Source organism: Populus euphratica, unplaced genomic scaffold (assembly GCF_000495115.2).
Source record: "Populus euphratica unplaced genomic scaffold, PopEup_1.0 scaffold67.1, whole genome shotgun sequence".
Taxonomy (NCBI): Eukaryota; Viridiplantae; Streptophyta; class Magnoliopsida; order Malpighiales; family Salicaceae; genus Populus; species Populus euphratica.
In genome coordinates, this window is record NW_011499914.1 from 786,362 (window position 1) to 808,892 (window position 22,531).

The window sequence follows — 22,531 nt, forward strand, 5'->3', positions numbered from 1 at the left end:
AGACGACGCATCATTTGTATCTCTCGTTTTTTATGACTTTTAAATTGTTAAAAAAATCAGGACTGGCTTTTTTCAATTTAAATTTTATTTTTATTTTTATTTTTTTAATTTAAAAACACCTACAAAACAATCTAGACATCCTCATAAACCCTTTAATTCCTTAAAACAACTAAAAAAATCAGCCCAAAAAAATAATTAACATGAAACTTAAAATTTTTTAAATATTAGATCTATTTTTCCATGTTAATTCAAGGTGAAATGACACTAAAACTAAACTTTTATCATTAAATAAGATTTGTGGACACCAATATTAAGCTTGGTCGTTACTGAAATCAATCTCAATAGCAACTTATTATTTTTATTATTAAAATTTGATATTATTTTTTTTTCTAATTAGAAATTGAAAAAATAAAAAAATAAAATTTTATATTAAAATTAACTTTAAAAAACTTAAGGACCGAAAAGGTATCATTGAGAAAGTAAAAAAATGAAAATAAAAATTTTTATATAAATTTTTAAACCCCACCTATTTTACCTATCTTTTTAACTTTGATAATTTATTTTTTAATTTTATCTCCAATTTAACTTAAAGTGGTCTTGGGGATGATCCTGAAATGGTGAAAAAAAATAGAAAAGAATAAAAAAAATTGTAAACAGTGAATACTCAAATGGGATCCACTGTGCATTTTTGCACAATAAATCTCCCGCATGGACTAATGTTTTCTATAATAATAATAATAATAATAATAACAACATTCTAGTTTTAACCAACATGGCCATCAGTAGAAGCCCAAGCTTCTCGCTGAAAATATTGAACACCTAGATTTATATTGTTTTTAAAAATATGGTTTATATTATGTTTTTTTAAAATTATTTTTTTTATTTTTAAATTTTTTTCTTGCATTGTCATAAAAAAAATAAAAAAAATTATTTTAATATATTTTTAATAAAAATTATTTTAAACCATAACTATTATTATATTTTCAAACACCATATTAGGATTTATTTGGAATATTAGGATTTATTTGGAATTGTAGTAGCGATGATTCAAAATGTTTTATGTTTAAAAGTATATTAAAATAAAAAAAATTATTTTTATTGTTAATATATTAAAACAATTTAAAAATATAAAAAAATTATTTTAAGAAAAAAAATTAAAATCTCTAGGAACCCAGGATTGGTTTTATAATTTGTTGATGTAAAAACAATAATAATAATTTATAATATAATTTCAATCTTTGCGAGTCCCACAAAGTAAATCCATGTACACGTGATCTACGAAGTACAAATACTTATGTTACAATTTTATTTATTTATTTTGGCTCAACAGTTTAAAGTGGAAATCCTGGTAAAGGGTTCAGAACCTTGAAACATAATTCTTGGACCATGAAGAAAATTATGAACCCACAATACAATGGATTTTTAAAGACAATGATATTCAACAACTATAAATAGCAAAACCAAAAACCATCCATATGCTATACACAGAACTCGACTCAAATGGGCTTCCAAAAAAAATGGAAACAGGGTATTATTTTCAGCTTCCCATGGCGACGCCTATGCTCTCTATGAACTGGACGTTTATCTTTCGGCTAATCCTCTGACAAACATGGACCAGAAGAACTGTACAAGAACTCTCTATTTCTCCTGCTCACCGTGTGCTCCAGAAAGAGGAGCACAGTTATACAATGTATTCAAATGAATGTCAACTGAACCAAACATCTTCACAAGGTTTTAATAAACTAACTAGACACCTAAAACTAAACGCTAGAACAAGGTCAGCATCTGGTATCTAAGCCAAGAGGAAGAGTATGCTATACAACCAGCAGCATTCTGTATACCATTATGAACTGTGTGCTCTGGAACAAATAATGCTGAAACTATGTCTGACTCTGCTGTGGTTTGTTTTCCATGCCCCTCACACTGTGTACTATATGTTGGATCTTCTTTGATAGACTCTCGTTATGTTCCTCAATCTGCTCAAAAATCAATTCCAGGTGCCTTTTATAGGTCGCAGCTCTCTTTTTCTCCATGGCCAGCTGCTGTGATAATTCCCTAATCTTATCGTGTTCATTCTGCAAAAGAAAAGGAAAGAAAAAACACTGGTTGTAACAGCAACAAAAATAAACCAGTGGAAGGCCGTTACAAGTACATCATAGAGATTTTTCAGCCTTCGAGATGTGTACAAGCACAGCTTATTAACATTAAAATATTGCATCAAAATTTGATAGCATCTCAAAAAGAATGCATACCTCTTAGCTGCCTAGATCTTTGGACCCACTGAAAGCAAAAATATAGGTCCATAGGTTCTTAAGTTCCTAAACTGATATTAATTTAATGCCCAAGGACCTCATTATAAGTTTTTGGATCCCAGTAAATAACTTGATCAATTTCACTCTTTGAATTTATCACTTTATGATGTCAAAACTCAATCAGCTGATATTAACTTAATGATAATGGTGCAAGAACTAACCGGGTATTGATCATAAATGCAATCCCTTCGAGCTTTTCCAGGTGTCAAGGAATGAGTATGCTCCTTCACAAACTTTGTAACCACCCATTTTCCAGAACTTACTTTTCTCACCAAAATCATTGCCCTGCAACCAACCCTTGTTTCTGCCCTTTGTCTTACAATCTTTTCACGCTTGTCAGGCATTCTGAAGCCCTCTTTATTGCAAACAAGCGCTCGGCCAATAGCAGATCCATCACGTCTTGATCGAGAAAGTTTGCTTACACGGATGATGAATCCTATGCGTGTGGCATAAGCATTGTAAAATGCATGTGCAGATGCTTCTGAATCAAACTCCTGTCCTATGTATGGCTCATCTGCAGCAACCATTGACATAGCTGGAACTGCATCTGGGATCATATCTATAGCCAAAGACTCTTTATCCATTTTATGATCATACTGTTCAAATTCTCCTTCAACAGAATTTTCAACGACTTCGTTTTCATCTCTAGCCCTAGCAATGTCCACGGCCACATTTCCAGCTATATCACCATTAGCATCATTATCAACAATGAAGTCCACTGCAAAAACAACATCAACTATTTCAATGACTTTCATGCCCACACGACATCTTATTAGCTAAAACATGCTGTTAAAAGCCCTATCTTTGAATAGAGATGAAAAGGTTGAGGGTTCAGTCTCTAAGCCATAATGTTCTTAATGAACTGAATACTTAAAAACTCTAGCAATTCTTTTGAACCAGGTAAACAAAGGGATTGCACAGATGGCATAAAACAACAAAGCCTAACAATCTTTCCTCATAACAAAACCCACATGGCCTTTGTCTATTAAGTGTTAGCCTTAGTCGTACCAATTGAGTCATGCATACATGCTGTGGAACCTTTCACAGCTGTAACGCATGCATACATGCATTACCTGGTGTATGTGCGTTTTTCTTCGCAAAGAGAGAGTTGGGCTGAGTTGTCTGGTAGAATGTGTCAAAAAGGTTATGAAATAGTCTTATAAGGAATCAATTTTGTTAAAAAGAAAACAAATGACTTGGGAGGATGAACAGTTTGGCCAATATATGAGCACAAGTGGGTTTTGAAATTGTCTTGGCACCCCATGCCACTATTGAAAAAATTAGGCTTTTTGCTTGTTACTAATTGCTTGTCTCTCACAAATAGGGTCTCTTTTATTCTATTTGCAAGATAGACTCCAGCAATATGTTCAAAGATTATGGTTGGAGATATGGTAAGACAGAATAGAAGTACGCATGGCTAAGGCAGCCTCAAAAGGCATTCTGCATATATAGTAACCACATCATCATGAAGCTCCTTTATAGTAAACGGACTCATCACTATATTAGCAAACAGCGGTTTTAGGAACCAAGGAAGAAGCAAAGTTGTGCCCTATGAAGAACTAAGAGATAAAAATAAAAGCAAAGCTTGTTTAGTCATAGAAAAACAAAAAACAAAAAGTACCTGTTTATGACACAATTCCTATAAAATTTGACATAAAACAAGCAAAATTCGAGTTTATTACCAACAAATAAGCTACGAAAATAGTAGCAGTGGTCAAAATCAATTCATTGTAAGATTTGTTCATAAAGACTTTGAATCTTTACACCAACTAATCGAATCAGCTCTATTTGCCAAGCGAAACAGATCTAGATTCTAGACCACGTATTGAAACTATGCATGCATTAAAATCACAAAGTTCCCATAATAGAGCATACACATATTACCCGTATCAATTAATCATCACAACAGGATCAACACTTTGCATAAATCAGTTAGTGAAATTCCTAAGGATTCGATGCCAAACCTATTACAATGCTCACCAGACTCTAACCAAGTAGAGTTAGTTGGCACCTGTATTTGTCAATTAGTTATTTTTCAACCTTAATGAGAAAGGCTTAAAACGAGATTATTCCCAAGAAATTGATCTCTCTTTGTTCTTCTTTCAGTATCCTCACAGAACTTTCAATATATATATGCAAATAGTTTCCTTACTATTTGCATAAGTATTGAAATTGAAATTACAAAAACATTTTTCTCTCTTTTCACCAATCAATCATTAAAAGAAACAAAAAATTGATACTCTCAAACTTCTGCTTACTGGTGAACTTTTCTCACAACAAAAACATTTTTCTCTCTTTTCACCAATCAATCATTAAAAGAAACAAAAAATTGATACTCTCAAACTTCTGCTTACTGGTGAACTTTTCTCACAACAAAAACATTTTTCTCTCTTTTCACCAATCAATCATTAAAAGAAACAAAAAATTGATACTCTCAAACTTCTGCTTACTGGTGAACTTTTCTCACAACAAAAACATTTTTCTCCCTTTTCCGCTCATTTTCTCAGTGACCAAACAAAACTCATATTCAAACACATTAAAACCCTAAACCCACAATTCTAATCGCCACCAATATCCAAATAACAAAAAATTACAACAAGAAAATGATAGAAATTAAAAAAAATCAACTTCCATAAAAAGGATTAAAAATTTATAACTCCCTTGATTCCCCACAATCCAAACAGACACTTAATCCATAATATACACTCCAATCCCATTAAAAATCACTTCTTTATTTATTACTCACAACCCAATTTAAAGAACTAATATAAAATCCAGATTAAAATAAAATATATGAATAAATAAGCTAATAAAAGATTAAAACCTTGATAAGAATTTTCACTTACTTGAAAAAAATTGCAAAGATCGATTTAGGGCTAAAGTTCCAGGAAGCCACACAGAGAGGGGAGACTGAAAGAGGAAAGTGCGAGTTCAGGCTAATAAGAATGGGGACGCGAGGTAAAGGTGACGTGGCAAACATTGATTGGACTGGATAGAAAGAAGAAGTCAAGACTTCCTATTTTGAACGACTGGTGGGTCAACACGTGGTAAGAAGAGTGCACATTTACACGTATGATCACTACTTATCTGTAAATCTCTCCTCTTGGTCTCTTAAATATTGAGTATAGCTGAAATCAGTACCAAACTAAAAGTTGTTGTAATTTTGCCACCCAAATGGAACTCATCCGATAATCAAATTCTCAATCCCATTTTTTAATTGAATTTGTAGATGGTATTGTTCATCCATCAAAAGATCCCATAGATTATGTTTCCGTTTGATGGTTTTTATATACTAATATCAAAAACAAAGAATTAATATTTTAATATATTTAAAAAAAAAACATTTAAAAAACATCTTACCTCATGATATCAAACACTCGCTTGCAAGCTGAACATCTTTTGATCCAATTTTAAAAAGTAGATTTTTTTTTTGTTTAAATAACTTGTTTTTAGAAAAAAGAAACTATGAAGGAATCAATGTGAGGATCAATCACAGGCCAAAATTAAGGAAGACAAAGTGATTGAAGGACTCAAGCGGCATGAATTTCCTAAAATGCAGGGTCCTCCTGAGGTCAAACCACATGAATTGACTGGTGAGCTGCGGTTTTTCATGAAAAAGATGGCAGAAGAGGATTATTTGGAGGTGCCATTCTTTAACATGCTTAGCACTGGAAGATGCACGAAACTGTAAAGGTCATTAGCAAATCTTCTTGCAAATTTGGCCATGCCAGATTGAGTGGAGGGAAGAACCATGTTCGAAGGTACCATCATATTTTATAGAGGGAAGAACTGTGTGCAGCCAGAAGTTACGCGCTGGATATGTTGTTGAAAAGGAAGGTGCGTGCTGGTGCTGGTGCTGGTGCTGCAGCTTCCAACACTATCAACTGCCTCAGATTTCCTCTTTCCAGATGCTTATGGTGTTTGTGCAGTCTGTGTTTTAATTCGTGGTTGCACTGTGACTTCTTTGAACACTTGAAATGTCCTCGTAGTAGCATGTAGCTTCATTGTAACAAAAATTAAATGTTACAGAAACGGTAGATCAAGAAACCTTTCACTGTGAATTATAATGATAATTTTATTTTTTAATTTTTAATTTTTAGTGAGATGTTTCTTTAGATTTCCTTTTCTTTCCCAGTGAAAGAATAGCATTTACGCAAGAGGCCTTGTGATTTTTTTTGGGTCAAATTTAATTATCTATCATCTCACTACAAGCATGTTCTTTTTCATCTTTTTCATTTAATATGGCATATATAAATAAATAATATTTGAATTGTTGCTAGTAATTAATTATTTGTGTTTTTTCTCTTTCTCATAACAACTAAAATATATAATTGTTCTTTTTATTTGTAAATTATCAAATTATACATGTTTATTATATTTAAGCACATTGGGTCTAGTATGGCTGTCAGACCCAAGATATAGATGTTTGAGTCTAAACCCATGCACTTGGAATTGACAACCATGTCAAAACCATGCTTGGGTCAAAATATTTAAGATTTTTCAAAAACATGATTGAACTGCAATAACAAATATTGTCTCATTCAAGCTAAATTTTTTATTCATTTGTAGTAGAACTTAACTACAAACTTTTTTCTATTTGTACAACTTATTTTATAAATTTGTTATATTCAAAGATGAAAAAATAGAAAAAATACCCAATTCTCTTGGATATGATAAAATTATCAGACTTAAGATGTTTTTGTCTAATATAAATATAAAACTCAAAGCACTAGAAATATTTTTATGTATTTGGCATCAACCTACCATTGTCGTTCCTATTATATATTATTTAAGAGAGTGTTATAGCTTGTGTCTCATAATGTATCGAGTGAAGCAAAAGGGAACGAAGGTATCTGTTTTTATGAGATTTATTGCTTGTTTTATTATCATGAGCGATTAATAAGTTGGAGGTGCATGGGCATTGCCCCCGCGGTATAGTAAAGGGAATTATAGAAAATTATTAATATTTCTTAGACAGTTTAGAATCTATTACATATATATAATTAAAGCTTCTGTTCATGTTGATATAAATATATTATCGAACAACGTAAAATTTTATATTCATTCTAGTTGATCACTTATTACAATATTCATCAATAATTATTGCAATGTTTTTCGCAACAGAGAGTTTGCGACCTCTAGGATGAGATTAAAGACGAGTCAACCGATTTCTGGCTATAGTCTTGCATGCCAATAATGGTTCAGGTAATACTAGTACACGATCAAGGCGTCATAAATCCAGGTTTTGGAAACAAGAGTGTTCTTGACTAATCAGTGAGTCTTTTGAGCTCTTAATTTGTAACCTTTTGTTGTCCTTAAAACTCCACTGCATGATTTTATGTGTAGAACTATTATATTAATTTTCAGCTTGGCTCTTATATGGCCTTTGTAATACACCATTATTAGTGATTCTGCTCGTGTTCTTGCTCAAGAAGAACGTGCCGTGCAAGGATACTTTATTCGCCTCTGTTTTACCATTTGCAACCTCCCTTTTTATTATCTTGGAAAGGGCACCATTGCATCTGGCATATTCTCGTCCTACCATTGTTGACTTGTTGTTGCTTCTGTATACGATGGTGACAATTGGCATTGATGTGTTTCATATTCAAAACTAGTATGAACAGTCGCTCGAGACTCTGAGGCTCTTCATCGCTATCTCGGAAAAAAGAATCGGAGCTCTACTACAGGCACGATGCACTTTACGGTGACTCAAACAAAGAGGAATCCCGCATCAATCTTCAACAGTCCTGCGCAAAAAGACTCCGAGGAATCTGGAAAATCCTGTAAAGCAAAACAATGATTCGCCTCGCAATAGCTTCTCTCCAGGTCTTTCAGAGATAAAAGCTGATTCCACCTTTGGAAGATTGTCCGATGCTGAAGATGATTCTGAAGTTCAAGACTTCTTTCTACGTGAATCAGATTCCGACCCATCTAATAGTTACTGAAGGGCCTATCGTTATCTTCTCATCTTTTTGAAAGTGATGATTTTTGTATTTTTCAGGGTCTCGAAGAGGAGATGTGAAAACACGTGAGAACTTTCCAATAAAAATAAAGAGGAGATTGGTAAGATCTTGATGCAAGAAGAAAGGTTGATCCATGTCATATTGATTTTCTTCTGATTATGTCATATTGATATATAGACAATATACTAACAAGTAAGAATATTCTATAAAAAAAAAAAGTAAGAATATTCTAAATTAATTAATGAAGTTATTTAAAAAAAACAAAAAACACCACCTAAAACAAGGGTGATAATTTAAAAAATATGTATTTAAAATAGTAGGAGAATGTAATCTATAAAATAAAATTTATTTTATCATTTATATGGAGGAAGGGATTAGTAGGTTTACCGTTCATTATTAGTTCTAAATTATTCTTCTAATTGGAACATGTAAAAACAAAGATTAGATAAGAATAAAAAAGATTCTCAAATAAAAAGTACAGTAAATAAAATAAAATTAAATATAGATGACAGGCTAAATAAAGTTATCAACATAATCTTGATACCTATAATCTACTTATTATTTATTTAATAAAAAAATTTAATATTCATAAATTATTTATCAGGTTTTTGAGCACTCAATATGTATTTATTATATATTATTATTTATTATTCAATAAAAAATGAATAGTTAATATACATATGTTATATGTTAATATTAAGATAAGTATATATTATAGTATATTAAAAAATATAAATATTTTATGAATATATTTATATAATATAAATATGTATTTTGGATCAGATTTAGGAGTAAGTTTTGGTGTTTTGTTTTAAATAAAACAAATAAATCCGGCCGTTGCTATTCCCTCAATCTGGGGATCTGTGTTGACAAGAGAGCCTCCAAGGAAAGCTACGGCCTACAGGTCAGGATGTTGATTGTCGTTTGGGAAAAAAGCAAACAAGTTGTAGTTGGGTTTTCAACACTGTAGAATCTAGTACAAGTCGCGTGAGTTTCCAGAAGGAGCGCGTGAACTTCAACGTGACAAGATTTCTTTTGCTAAAATGACAAAATATTTTGTTTCTTTGTTTGCTCAAACTTTGTTCGTTCTTATTTTGGAGAACTTGCATTCTTTGCATGGGTATTACAAAATCATTTACCCACTGTACGCATAGAGTCCAGTCAATGTTTTTTTGAAAAAATTAAAAAATGTATACATGAATTTCTAATATGTTCTCATGAAAAAAAAATCTTAAATTGTATGAAAATCTATCTAAAATAATTTGGGCGAGGTGGTAGGTTGAAAGACAATCTAAATAAAAAAATATGGTTGGAGTAAAGAGATTTTAAGAATTTTTTTTTAATATTAGAACAATAACATATTTATTTGATCTAAATTAACTAAAATTAATATGTAAAGTTCATAATTTTGATCATTAAATTATAATAACCTCATAAAAAGTAAATAAAAAATATATTAAGATTTAATTTTTAATCATCTCAATATTAATAAATAAAGTAAAAAAAGTAAAAAACCAGAGTTAAACTTAGATTATGAAACTTGAATAACTTAATAAAAAATAAATTATTTAATTCAATTCTCAATCAATTTAATATTAAATAATAAATTTAAACATAAATCAACACAATTAGTACTTAATCAGATAATGATGTTGATGTTCTTTAGTCAAATAGTTAAATGAACATGTTTATTAAATCGATCCTTAACATCTATCATCTCAATGAAATAAAAAAAATTATTTGTAAATACAAAAAATTTAACTAAATCTGGTTTTTTAATAAATAAATTATCATAACTTATTTTTTTATGTGAAAAATACTTTCAAGTTGTTTTTTTAGCCTAAGCAAACATTAAAAAATAAATAATATAAAATATCCTAATCAACTTTGAATAATTTTAATTCCACTAACAACTCATAATATTATGATAATATCTTCATTTTATTTTTAATATAATCATCATTTTATCACATTTCACCGTAATCTTTAGTTATTATTAATCACCATAGTAATATTAATTACTATTTTATTATCAATACAAATATTATTTTGTTATCATTTAACTATAATATTTTAATAACACTAATACCATTATAATTATCGCAATTTTCTTATTATTATTATTTTATTATAAAAATAATAATAATTGTAGTATTATTATCGCCATAATCATTACCATAATAATTATTATTTTCCTGTCATTATTGTTTTCATTACTATTATAAATATTATAAATATATTTATTATTGTTATTGTTATCACTTTCACCACAAATATCATAATCTTTCTCAATTTTATGAATAATAAAAAACAAGTCATTTTAAAAAATTCATAAAGAATAAAATATTCTCATAGAAAATGCTTTATACAAAACAAACGTGCCCTGAAGTTCTAAAGCTATAAATCCTTTTTCCTTGGCACACAGCCTCAGCAAACTCACTGCCTGACAGGTAATTGAAACCTGCAAAAAGCTCCACTGACAGAGAAGCTAGCTGGATAAAAAGGACGTACTGCTTGGATCTTAATTTGCAGCTGTGCGCGCGCGCGTTGACAAGTCCACCTCCGCTTTATTTTCTTGATATTAGTTCTGTTTACGCATAAACCCATACACCAATTACAGCACAACTACACTGGTGTCCCACAAGGACAAACCGGGCATATAGCTTCCCGTTCAAGGCAAGTTAACTATAGTTTAATTTTAATTCTTTTAAAAAAATTATCAATTTACTTATTATAAATTTTAAAATTATTAAAAATATATATAATTATTAATTTCAAAACTGATAAAATTAATAAAAATATACGTAAATTAATTCTAATATTTATATTAATAAAAAAAATTAACACACAAAGTTGTTCAAACTTGGTTCAAACCATGTTACATTAAAATTTAAATTTTTTCAAGTTTTTTTAATTTGTTAATACTAAAAAAATATTTTTTTAATATATTTTTAAATTAAAAAACTAGTTTAAACCACTATTACTTTCTTTAAAACGAACCCTAAATTGACCACCCACATGCATCATAAGTCTTCTGATCATGTCCTTGAAAAAGGTTGGTGTTGCTTAGCTGTGGAGGTTGAGTGGAGTCATGTCTCATCCTCATGATGACAATGTGCATGGCCTACACGATGTGGGACCCTGTTAACCTGCCCCATGAGTCATATTTTGTCTCCTTGTTTCAATAATTCATTAGTTTTTTTTTTTTACATTAAAGTTTGAGTTTGCAATAAAGAATAGAAGAGGGGGGAAACAAGGCCACAGGGAATGCAGTATTTGCAAGGAAACATTATACTTTATAAAATATTTATGTCAAAGCATATCTTATGAAATATGCTATTCATATTCTAAAATATATTTATTTCATATGATGTGCTTTGCAACAGGGAATGCAGTATTTGCAAGGAAATATTAAAACATGATCTGGATACTTGAATTTGATAAATTTATCCACGCTGCTTTTTTGAGTTTACTGTTATTTTTTTATTAATTTTATTTTTTTATATTAGATTTATTGATAATTAAATTTTATAATGAGATTATAAATATTGAATCCACTTTTTTAGAAATTGTATCATTATTTTTATGATTTTAATGAATTTATGGTTGACATTTTAAATTTTATCTGCATTAAATTATTTTTTAAATATTTTAAAATTATTTTGATGTGTTATAAAAATTATAAATTAAAAAAATATTTCAATATATTTTTTAAATAAAAAATTCTTTTTAAAACCAACTACTACTACAACAATAAATATTCTTTTATACAATACTTATCTGTTATATATATATATAAAGATGGGAAAGATATCATACCTTACCTTGATTGGCTAAATTTTTTAATATTCTTGTAGCTCAATAATATTATTTTTTATTTATCGAAAATATGCTTAGCTTTTAACTATATAATAAAGATGATATTTTTTATTATATAATAATCAAGTAAAATAGAATTACGTAGATTCGTACCAATGTCATTGAAGGAAACTACGCGACAAAGATCAGAGTGGTTTTGAAAAATGCAAACAAGATCCTGTTCCTTTTTGGATGTTCCATATATATGTATGTGTATATATATATATATATATATATGTATGTATGTATGTATGTAACTTAATTATTTTTATATTTTTTTAAATAGATTTGACCATTTAAAAATATTTTTGGACATATCATAGCATGGCATTTGCCTACTCAAACATAAAAAAACAAGATGGAAATATGTTTATTTTTTTTCCCGTTTTACATTAAAAAAATGCAAACTTGGGAATATATATATATATATATATATCATAGGTTATAATTTTTATATAATTAAATAACACTTGTGCATTACTGATTACTAAAACAACAAAAAGATATGAAATTAATTTAACTTTTAATACAAATAACGAACTAGATTAATATATTATTTTAAACATTTTATATCAAGTTTGAGTTGTAACTGAGTTAAAGCATGGGACGCAACTTGAGGATGCGAGTTCAAGTTCAATAAGGCATATATTTTCTTTCAAACAAAATATAAATTACTTGTCATCCGTGTTTATTTTTTCTTTTTTTTAAAGGATGATCTGCTGAGCGCGTGGACTCTCTCAAACACACGTGCCTGACTTTTTTTAGAAAAGCTCGTATGGACGTGGCTGGGTGTTTCATCTTTGCTGCTTTTTTTTCAGGTTTTTTTTATATATATATATATATATATAATTTTATTATTATAATTGGGGTAGTGGGAAATTATATTTTTATTTCATAATAAAATAAAATTTTAATTTTAATTAATAAAATTTATAATACGATTCATACATTTGATCTGTTGATTAAATATTAATTAAGAAATCAAATTAAGAATTTTTAGCTTTTTAAATTTATTTTATTTTACTAATTTCATCATTTAATTTATGATTTTTATATTTTATTATTTAATTGAATGAAAATAAATTAATTTACATAATTATTTTATTAAATAATAATAATAATAATAAAAACTCGATTTGGTGAAATATATAATATGAGTTGTGATTGACTGAAAATTAATTAAAGAGCCAAATCAAGATTTTTTCAGGTTTAAACAGTCATATTATATTTAATAATAATATCAGAAAAATGCTCACAATTTAGATATTAATTTTTTATGTTTTAAGAAATTTAGATCAAATACAAACAAAAACATTTGCGACAAAATAGATATGACTATATATGATATGTATACGTGGCAGTCCTTTAATATAAGATTACAAATTAAGATAAACACGATCTCAACAACCCAATCAGAGTGTATGCGTGTAATATTAAAAAAATATTTTATTGATAATTTTATATAATGAATTTCATGCTCCCTTTCCAGTGGCAATACGGTAGCAAGATTGACAGCTGACAATATTGCAGCTGAGAAAAGAACAAAATAAAATAAAAATAAAATAAAAAATAAAATCATGAACCATGTACATATCCTCATACATGCACCCAATTATTTAATGACAAAACTATGGGTGAAAACTATCCATCAAAACAACAAGCAAAACAGTGGTTTGTAATCAACAGGAAAGTCAACCTACTTTGACCCGGTTAATTACAACTCTCGCTTTAAATTTGTAAAACTTGCTCTAAGATTTTAGTTTATCTGGTTTTGACTCAATTCAGCCAGGTCAAATTGTGTTTTTTTTTTTTTGAACTTTTTAATCAAATTTTGAAGATCAATGCTTTTTCTTTAATCTAATTATAAAGTGTGTTCTCTTTTTTTTTTTAATTTAACTTTTTAATTAAATTTTGAAGATCAATGCTTTTCTTTTAATTTAATTATAAAAGATTGTTTGAAAATATTGTAGTAATCATTTTTAAAGTATTTTTTATTTAAAAACATATTAAAATAATTATTTTTATTTTAAAAAAAATATTTTTAACATTAATATATTAAAATAATCTAAAAATATTAAAAATATATTAATTTAAAAAATAAAATTATTTTTCAACCAGAATACCAAACACTGCTGGGTATGTGATATATGATAAGATTTTTTTTTTCTTTTAGTACTTGATTATGCAACAATTTGATAACATATTCTATTGAAAACTCAAATTAATATAAAAGCAAGGACATTTAAAATCTTAGTATAATGTATTGAATGAAAATTTACCATATATTCTTATTTTCCTTTTTTTCATTAATTTGGATAAGTCATCATTCTCTCTCTTTTTTTTTAATGAAATTGGATCACCCGATAACTTTTCTTCATGTGAATTTATCCCACAATCTCCTTCTACTATCTCCATTAATAATAATAATAATAATAATAAATTATAATGTAGGAGCAGATTTACTTTCCACTTTAGCCAATATCCCAAATGCAAACTAATTTAATAAATACTAATCTGGCGGTAAATTCACCAAAACCCTTAATAAATTTTTACTATAACTTGACAATTATCCATAGGTTACGGGTTTATCCAATATATATATATATATATATATATATATAAAATGAGTTTTATCTTAAAAAAAAACCTTTCATAGTTCTGTATCCTAAGCTTATCCGAAATTTAATGCGCAAATATGTACATATAGTTATGCTGCAATTCCTGGTCAACTTTTAATATTATCAAGAAACCTAATCCACGAGTTTAAAAAATATCCTTATCTATTATTTATAAAATTAATCCCTCTAAAAAACATATTATATAGAATAAAACTAATTTAATTTGATTTGATTTTTAATAATTTAGTTGACTGGTAAAAACTTAATTAAATTAATTTAAAGTATTTTTTTAATAAAATAAAATTATTTAATAAAAATAATTAATTTACATTAATCCCACAAACTATTAGTTAATTCTATAACCCCATTTGTTTTTCAATCTCATTTCGGATATTACAATAAAAAATTCCATCTAATTTTAATTCAAGCATACTTTATTATATTCTATAATAGAATTTTAAAATCCAGTTCAAATATCATTTGACAAAAAAATAATTTTTTATTTTTAAAAAATCTTATAATATCAAAAATATATTTTTATAAAATAAAGAATATTATTTTTATATAAAAAAATATTTTAAAAATTAATAAAAACCGTTACCTCCATCTAAAAATCCGTGCTATTTAAACTCTTCTCCATCCATATTTTATTTATCATATTCCTAAAAACAAATATCCATACTTGTGGGCCCTTAAAACAAATCCACAATATCAACAAAAACAATTAAAAATCATAAACCTTGATTATCGTCATTAACATTAATTAAAAAATTTCCACTTGATCTCTTTCTCCCTCTATAAATGAACCCCTCTTCCCTTCCCTTCTCTCTCTCTCTCTCTCCCCCCCACTCCCTCCTCTGCTTTCTCTATCTAGAAAACACACAACTCTCCTTCTCGTCCCTCTCATTCTCTTGCAATGGCTTCCAATGGAGTGAACGACAAGTCACTGATCGTCAGCTTCGGGGAGATGCTGATAGACTTCGTCCCGACGGTCTCTGGCGTCTCCCTCGCTGAAGCTCCGGGGTTTGTGAAGGCACCGGGTGGTGCTCCGGCGAACGTGGCGATAGCGGTAGCGAGGCTGGGGGGAAAGACGGCATTTGTTGGAAAACTCGGTGATGATGAGTTCGGCAACATGCTCGCCGGAATTTTGAAGGAAAACGGCGTGATCGCTACGGGGATAAATTTTGACACTGGTGCTAGGACTGCTCTCGCGTTTGTTACTCTACGCGCTGATGGAGAGCGTGAGTTCATGTTTTATAGAAATCCAAGTGCTGATATGTTACTAAGGCCAGAAGAGTTAAATCTTGAGTTAATCAGATCTGTAAGTGTTATCATTTTCTGTCTTAATTATTTACCGTAAATGATTTATGGTTAAAGATTTTATTTTTACAGTGAATTTTTTTTATTACTGCGGTTAAAATTGGTGGAAAATATTATATATAGCAAAAAAGAATTGTATTTAGAAAATTTGCAGAGTGTGTGTAAAATATAGCTAAAATCACAGCCTTTTATACCCGGAAAAGGACCCGCTTTATCGGGTAATTGTTTCAATTCGTGTCCATTATTTTTTTTAAAATAATTTTTTTTGTTTTTTAATTTTGACCCGTGTTAGTTTTGCCGAGTCAATTGTAAAAAAAATCTGATGAAGAACTCATTTTTCACAAAGATTAATTTAAAACCTTGTTTGGATCGGTCTTTTGTCGCGGGTTTTTGAGTCAACCTGCGGAAAAATCTTGTATTTATGTTATTGATTGTGTTTGTGTTTGCCCACGCGCTTAAAATGTTATCATAAGTGTTGTCTTTTATTTTTGTGTATACAGGCTAAGGTTTTCCACTATGGATCAATAAGTTTGATTGTGGAGCCATGCAGATCAGCACATTTACAGGCAATGAGGGTGGCGAAGGATGCAGGTGCATTGCTTTCGTATGACCCAAATCTGAGGCTGCCATTGTGGCCATCAGAAGAGGAGGCGCGTGAGCAGATATTGAGCATCTGGGACGAGGCAGATGTGATCAAAGTCAGTGATAATGAGCTTGAGTTCCTCACTGGAAGTGACAAAATTGATGATGAAACTGCCTTGTCACTTTGGCGTCCTAACTTTAAGTTGCTCTTGGTCACCCTTGGTGAAAAGGGTTGCAATTATTACACCAAGGTGAGTAATTTAGTTCAGTCTTTCATTGTCGGATTCTTAATTTTTTTTTGGTTAACCATGATATGATCTTTGTTTAAGCAATGTTGTCTGTTACATTGTCATCCAACCGGGATTTTGGCCGGAAGAAGGGTAGGCGATGAATTTCTGACTGTCTATGAGGCTACTTGCTAATGGGGTGTTGGATCTCATGCTTTTTCTCAGATGCAAGACCATATATTTTAGTAAACTTGCTTTAATTAGGGATACAAACCTGATTTATTTAACAAGGAGTATGCTTTAATCTTGTAGGATTTGATACTTGTCGGCAGTCCTAATTCCTGCTTTTAATGATGTTAATTTTGAAATCATGATCAAAGCTTATGTGCATGAATTTTGTTTGGAACATAATAGCGGTCAAATAAGCATGCAGTGACATCGATCAAGAAATCCCTTAAATGCTGAAAAAACTACTGGCTTAGGTCAGAAACCAGGCATGTCCATTTAGGCGTGTGTTGTCATTATCTAGGTCAAAATCTCCAACCACTCAAATGGATTTAGCTGCCTTGTTTGGTGTATATGGTGGTTGGTGCTTGGCCCACTCTGCATGTTGAAAGGGAGTTTTGGTTTGCATTTATTTATATCCTAAGCATAGTGGAGTGCGGCCAACTAAAGTATAAATTGTTTACCTAACTAGATTACTTGCTAAGGGGATGAAGCTATTGTCTAGATCGTAAAGAAGCGTATGCGGGGATGCTTTGGATGAACCTGGAGCTCTGTTAATATGCTAAATTGATTTGTTTGATAACAGGAAACATTTACTGGAAATATGGATGATTCTTGTACACAATTTACAGGGAAAATGCTTGAAATAAGTATTTATATGATTAGATTGGAAACTTGCTTCTTCTCTTTTGGGTTACAAGATTGATCGTCTTCAAGTTAAATCATAAAACAAACTTCCTTCTTGGGGGGCATTCAAAAAGTCAATGCTTGCTATGTGATCTCTGCACCAATCTAGTTGCTGTGTTATTTCCCAGCAACTCAAGAACAGTGCTCTTGTCTTGTTTGACAGGAGACTCAGACTTTGTGCCATAAATAGTTGCCAGATGTGAGCACAAATGTTGGTTGAATGAACATCCTATTGAACCATAAACGGACTTGATTTTCTAAATATTCTCCAATTGTGTTGTTCAAATACAGAATTTCCATGGATCAGTTGAGGCTTTCCATGTGGACACCGTTGATACCACAGGTGCTGGTGATGCATTTGTTGGTGCTCTCCTTTGCAAGATTGTTGATGACCAATCTGTGCTTGAGGTAAATTCTGTAAACCATCCATCTCCATTTAGATTGGTAATAAGAAGCAATTCTTGTATTGCTGTCTCTTACATTTGTTGACATCATTTTCAGGATGAGCCAAGGTTGAGAGAGATACTTAGATTTGCAAATGCTTGTGGAGCCATTACAACCACCAAAAAGGGAGCAATCCCTGCTCTTCCTACTCCGGCTGCTGTCCTCAAACTGGTTAACGAAGGAAAATAAACTTCTATTTTTTTAATCCGCACTGCATTTTATCCCTTTCCTTTCCAGCTCCTGGTTCTCAATTCAATCGAAGAGCTGTTGCAATCTCAAATTTTCGCATTTTTCTCGAGTGTAATGATGGAAAAGACTTGCGCTTTAAGGTCTTGCCAAATAAAATTTTTCTTTTAAACAAATTGATCTTGGGCATCAAGCAGCAATCATCTGAGTGTTAGCTTTCTCCAAATATTATATTTGTTTAAAGCTAAAATTCCTGCCAAACCAAAAAGTTGCAGACGTTGTTTATGTATTAAAATAATATAAAACATAATGTAGAGATATTAAAAACATAATTAATTTAAGACAAAAATTAAATTTTAATGAAAATCGAGTTGTATGCCTATTCATCACTAGTTATAAAACATGGCTAAGAAGCCTGATTTAGTGAGTTAACAACCTTGAACTGAAACCGAGTTTCATTTCAAATCAGCGAAAATCGGATTAATTAAAACGATGGAACTCAGTCAGGTCTGTCATAAATACATAAATAGGAAATATCATTTTCAGAGGATATCTTCGTTCCTTTTCTTTTTAAGTATAAGGTATCCTCCGATGACATTTTGCATACCGACACAACAAAATAATTATATTTGAGCAAAGAAACCAGTCCTCCACTTCCTTCTGCAGGCTTGAAGAGTTGGAGTTTGACGGGTCATTGCTACAAGACGATTGCCTGTGGATAGCACTCACTCACCTCCATCTTCAAGGACCTCCAAGTTGGCTTGCATTTTGCCCACTTTGTCTGCATTTGTGCAAGAAATGCCACGGCCCATGGTTCTTTGCTTCCTCCCATGCTCAGTTCATATGGCACCGAGAAGCTGTCACAACATTTTGAAACAAGCATGCAGATGTTCAGAACGAGTATAGCACTAAACAAGTAATATCTAAATGACCGCAGATGAGATCTCCGATGTTTAACCGGTCACCTGCTCTGTCTTGCCCCAAACTGATCCCTTACACAGGAGAAATGAAACGGGGATGGGCTGGTTTGTGTAAATAAGGATGAAAAATCGAGGCTAGTTCAGATTGGCAGCAGCTTTAAGGAACCCCAACCAGATTACACATTTATAATAGGATAACCCTCCTTTCTTATGCTTTTTTCACTAGCAAAATCATTCGTGTACCTCTGTTTTTCTCTTTCATTTTCCTATCTGCAAGGTCACAGAAACCCAGTTGCAATCTTATCAACTCCACCACCGCATCCAACTTTTCATCTCTTATAATATTTTGTTCCTTTATCTTGGTCTCTGTTACAAATTTCTAGTCAAACTTAACACATCTTTGCCACCTACTGCCTATATTTTGCAATAGAATATGGAATAGAGTATTACCTCAGCAGTTCTTCTGGCTGAGATCCTTTTTTCGGTGAAGCATACCTGCAGGAACCATGATTTGGTTGTCCTTAATAAAGTTTTAGCATCAATTGACACTATCCACTACTCCTAGCAGCATCTTTGATAAGAAACTATCTCATACTGTTCACCAACTATAAACATGCATTTTGCTTCGTGATGTTGAAGACCACTATCATATTTTTGGCAGATTGTCCAAATCAGACTCCAAAGCACTATATAAACGACCTGACTATCTTTCTGTTAACAAAGATTATTCAGATAGTATTCACGCAAAAAATCTTCTTTTTTTTTATCCTCCTGTTAACAAAGTTAGATCTTTGTGAAGTATCGCAACCACATGAAATTTCCACTTGGACAAAATCACTTTCTTAGATGCCAACAAAGTGATGGAATTTTAATGAAGAATTGGAGAGGTGAATTAAAGCTGACTTCAAAGATGGAAGGCTTCTACAGTATGCTGGCCAAACAGTTATTAATATTGTTCTGATGACCACTACAAGTAATTCTTATAATCAACAGAGGAGAATCAGGAAAAACAAACCTGCTGACTGTAATTTGGAAGATACGAAGATATTTAGTGGAAAGATTATATATGGCATCTTCAATGTGCTGCTTGCTGAACAAGTACACGACTGGATAGCCAAGGAGCCATCTGAAGCACATTAGATGAACGGTTTTATTGCACTATAACAGGATTGTATTAACACTTGCTGCGCTAACTGAGTTACTGTGTCAAGCAAATCAGTTATTCAGTTTTACTGCATCAAATACAAAGCTATTAACACATCGCATGCGTGTTTATACAGTTGATATTGGTAAAGAATATAGAAGAATATGGTCTATCAGATGTCTATCAGTTATGATGAAGTAAACACATTTTTAATACAGACTGAATCAAAACATTTCTTTAAAATAGGAAATTACCCATTTAAAGTTGGTACAGTGATCTCGGTGTCCTGCATGCAGCAACTAAGATCAACGAACTCAGATGATTGAGAAGTGGCAGGCTTATTGATGGAGGATTCAGCATTAGCCACACTATCTAGCATTTGATGTGACACGAGGTCACTGCTATTTCCATTCAAGGGAAAAAATGAAGAGAACAACTTCTGAACTCTTATAAGCTCTGTAACTAAAGTACTTTCCTCCGCTTGTGTTACCATCTTTGTAAGGAAAAAAAAGAAGACAAAAAAGAAAAGATTCTTAATCACAGACAGATTCACGGCAGAATTTGCGTGTCAAGCAGCAAATGATTAAATGCTCTATTACTTGATAAAAGAATAAAGAAGACAGCAACCTTGGGAGGATCCTCTTCAAGATTGATGAAGAACAATTCTACTTCCAAATTCAAGCTTGACTTAACATACTCAGCAAGCTCTCTTACATGTATCAGATATATCATATCTTCTATCACCATCACTCTAAGATTCTCAAAAATAGCCGACTCCTGCAAAATTTATACATAGAACGTAGTAATGGCAATCAGGGAACAAAAAGGAAATTCAAAGGCACAACACTAACAGCAAGACTAACAAGTTAAGAATCACATAGTTTATCAAAAACCAACTTGATCGAAATTTAAAAGATTTTAACCAAAACTAATATTACGCCCTAATCAGGACAAAAAAACAAAATTTATCATCAAAGCAGCAAAAGCTTATGTCTTTGAGCATTATATTGTCTTAAAGAGTGACAATTTTTAGGACAACACGGGACATACAGAATACCTGTTGACAAAATTTAACAAGAGCACAAAGATGGTCTTGTAATTCGGGCAACTTTCCACCATAGTCAACCATTATAACTGGCCTCATTTCTGTCAGCAAAGCTACAATATCTGCCGAAGGTAACCCCCAAAGAAAAACCACAAAAATGAAATCAAGTTCAGATTTTGAAAGAGACCCAGAAATCTATATATCATAAAGAGATGAGAGGGACCTATTTGAAGACGATTTTTGGCTGGAAATTTGAGGCGCCATTTGATGTGAGAGAGAGCAGAGCCCAACACTTTTATTGCTTCCTCCATATTTTTTTTCTATCTGGACACACGGGGGAGGACAACTTTCTTTCTGCCCAAAAATCCAACAAGGTGACAGGTCGTCCAAAGCAGAAATCTTCATCTAAAGACTCGTCGTTTACTTGCCTGCTTTAGGCTTCAGTGATTCTTTTCATTTAAACATGGCTATCACAGCCTCCAAGTTCACAATTTTGCTGATTTAATCTGAATCAATTAATAAAAAAAACCCTTAAAGCTGGCCTGACAAGGTCTTATTTAGATTTTATGCATTAATTTAGTTTTTTTTTGAAGTATGATATAAATTATATTTGAAAATATTTTTTTTTGTATAAAAGTATATTAAAATAATAATATTTTTATTTTTTTAAAGTTTATTTTTTATATCAATATAATAAAATAATCCAAAAAACACTAAAATAATTTAAAAAATTTAAAATTTAAATAAACATCATTTTAACCATAATATCAAACAAGTTTTTATAATTAATGGGTTGTTAGGTTGACCCACCAAGCTTGTCTTATATTGATAAATTATAAAATAAACCAATCAAACCAAACTCTAAGTTGACTAACTAACTAACTATATATAATATATATATAGCAATTGTCAAGATTTTTTTCGGGTTTTATTGGATCAATCTCTGGACCTTTTCAAAATAATATATATTTAGGCCAGACTTAAAACTAATAGATTAGTT

The 22,531-nt window shown here is 30.8% G+C and overlaps 3 protein-coding genes across 5 annotated transcripts; 1 reads left to right on the plus strand and 2 right to left on the minus strand.

Annotated features, from left to right (window-relative positions):
* Nucleotides 1-1,393: 1,393 nt before the first annotated feature.
* LOC105134401 (protein FAR1-RELATED SEQUENCE 5) lies at nucleotides 1,394-5,254 on the minus strand. 2 transcript variants are annotated; one of them, XM_011038801.1, is made up of 3 exons: nucleotides 5,159-5,254; nucleotides 2,474-3,030; nucleotides 1,394-2,075 (listed from the first exon to the last, which is right to left on the minus strand). In XM_011038801.1, coding segments are annotated over exons 1-3 (753 nt in total). In that variant the 5' UTR covers nucleotides 5,160-5,254; the 3' UTR covers nucleotides 1,394-1,880. The 2 variants fall into 2 exon arrangements, with proteins under 2 accessions (XP_011037103.1, XP_011037104.1); XM_011038802.1 differs by lacking the exon at nucleotides 5,159-5,254 and adding an exon at nucleotides 3,995-4,266.
* Nucleotides 5,255-15,568: 10,314 nt separating this feature from the next.
* Nucleotides 15,569-18,598, plus strand: LOC105134403 (probable fructokinase-4). Its single transcript, XM_011038803.1, has 4 exons — nucleotides 15,569-16,072; nucleotides 16,572-16,904; nucleotides 18,084-18,200; nucleotides 18,294-18,598. The coding sequence occupies exons 1-4, from the start codon at nucleotides 15,668-15,670 to the stop codon at nucleotides 18,423-18,425; spliced, it is 987 nt and encodes a 328-aa protein (XP_011037105.1). The 5' UTR covers nucleotides 15,569-15,667; the 3' UTR covers nucleotides 18,426-18,598.
* A 277-nt stretch (nucleotides 18,599-18,875) lies between these two features.
* On the minus strand, nucleotides 18,876-21,913 carry LOC105134404 (uncharacterized). Of its 2 annotated transcripts, none has more exons than XM_011038804.1 (7): nucleotides 21,755-21,903; nucleotides 21,544-21,653; nucleotides 21,114-21,263; nucleotides 20,741-20,979; nucleotides 20,358-20,468; nucleotides 19,793-19,837; nucleotides 18,876-19,279 (listed from the first exon to the last, which is right to left on the minus strand). In XM_011038804.1, the coding sequence occupies exons 1-7, from the start codon at nucleotides 21,840-21,842 to the stop codon at nucleotides 19,120-19,122; spliced, it is 903 nt and encodes a 300-aa protein (XP_011037106.1). In that variant the 5' UTR covers nucleotides 21,843-21,903; the 3' UTR covers nucleotides 18,876-19,119. The 2 variants fall into 2 exon arrangements, with proteins under 2 accessions (XP_011037106.1, XP_011037107.1); XM_011038805.1 differs by lacking the exon at nucleotides 18,876-19,279 and adding an exon at nucleotides 19,604-19,708 and having other exon boundaries at nucleotides 21,755-21,913.
* Nucleotides 21,914-22,531: the final 618 nt, after the last annotated feature.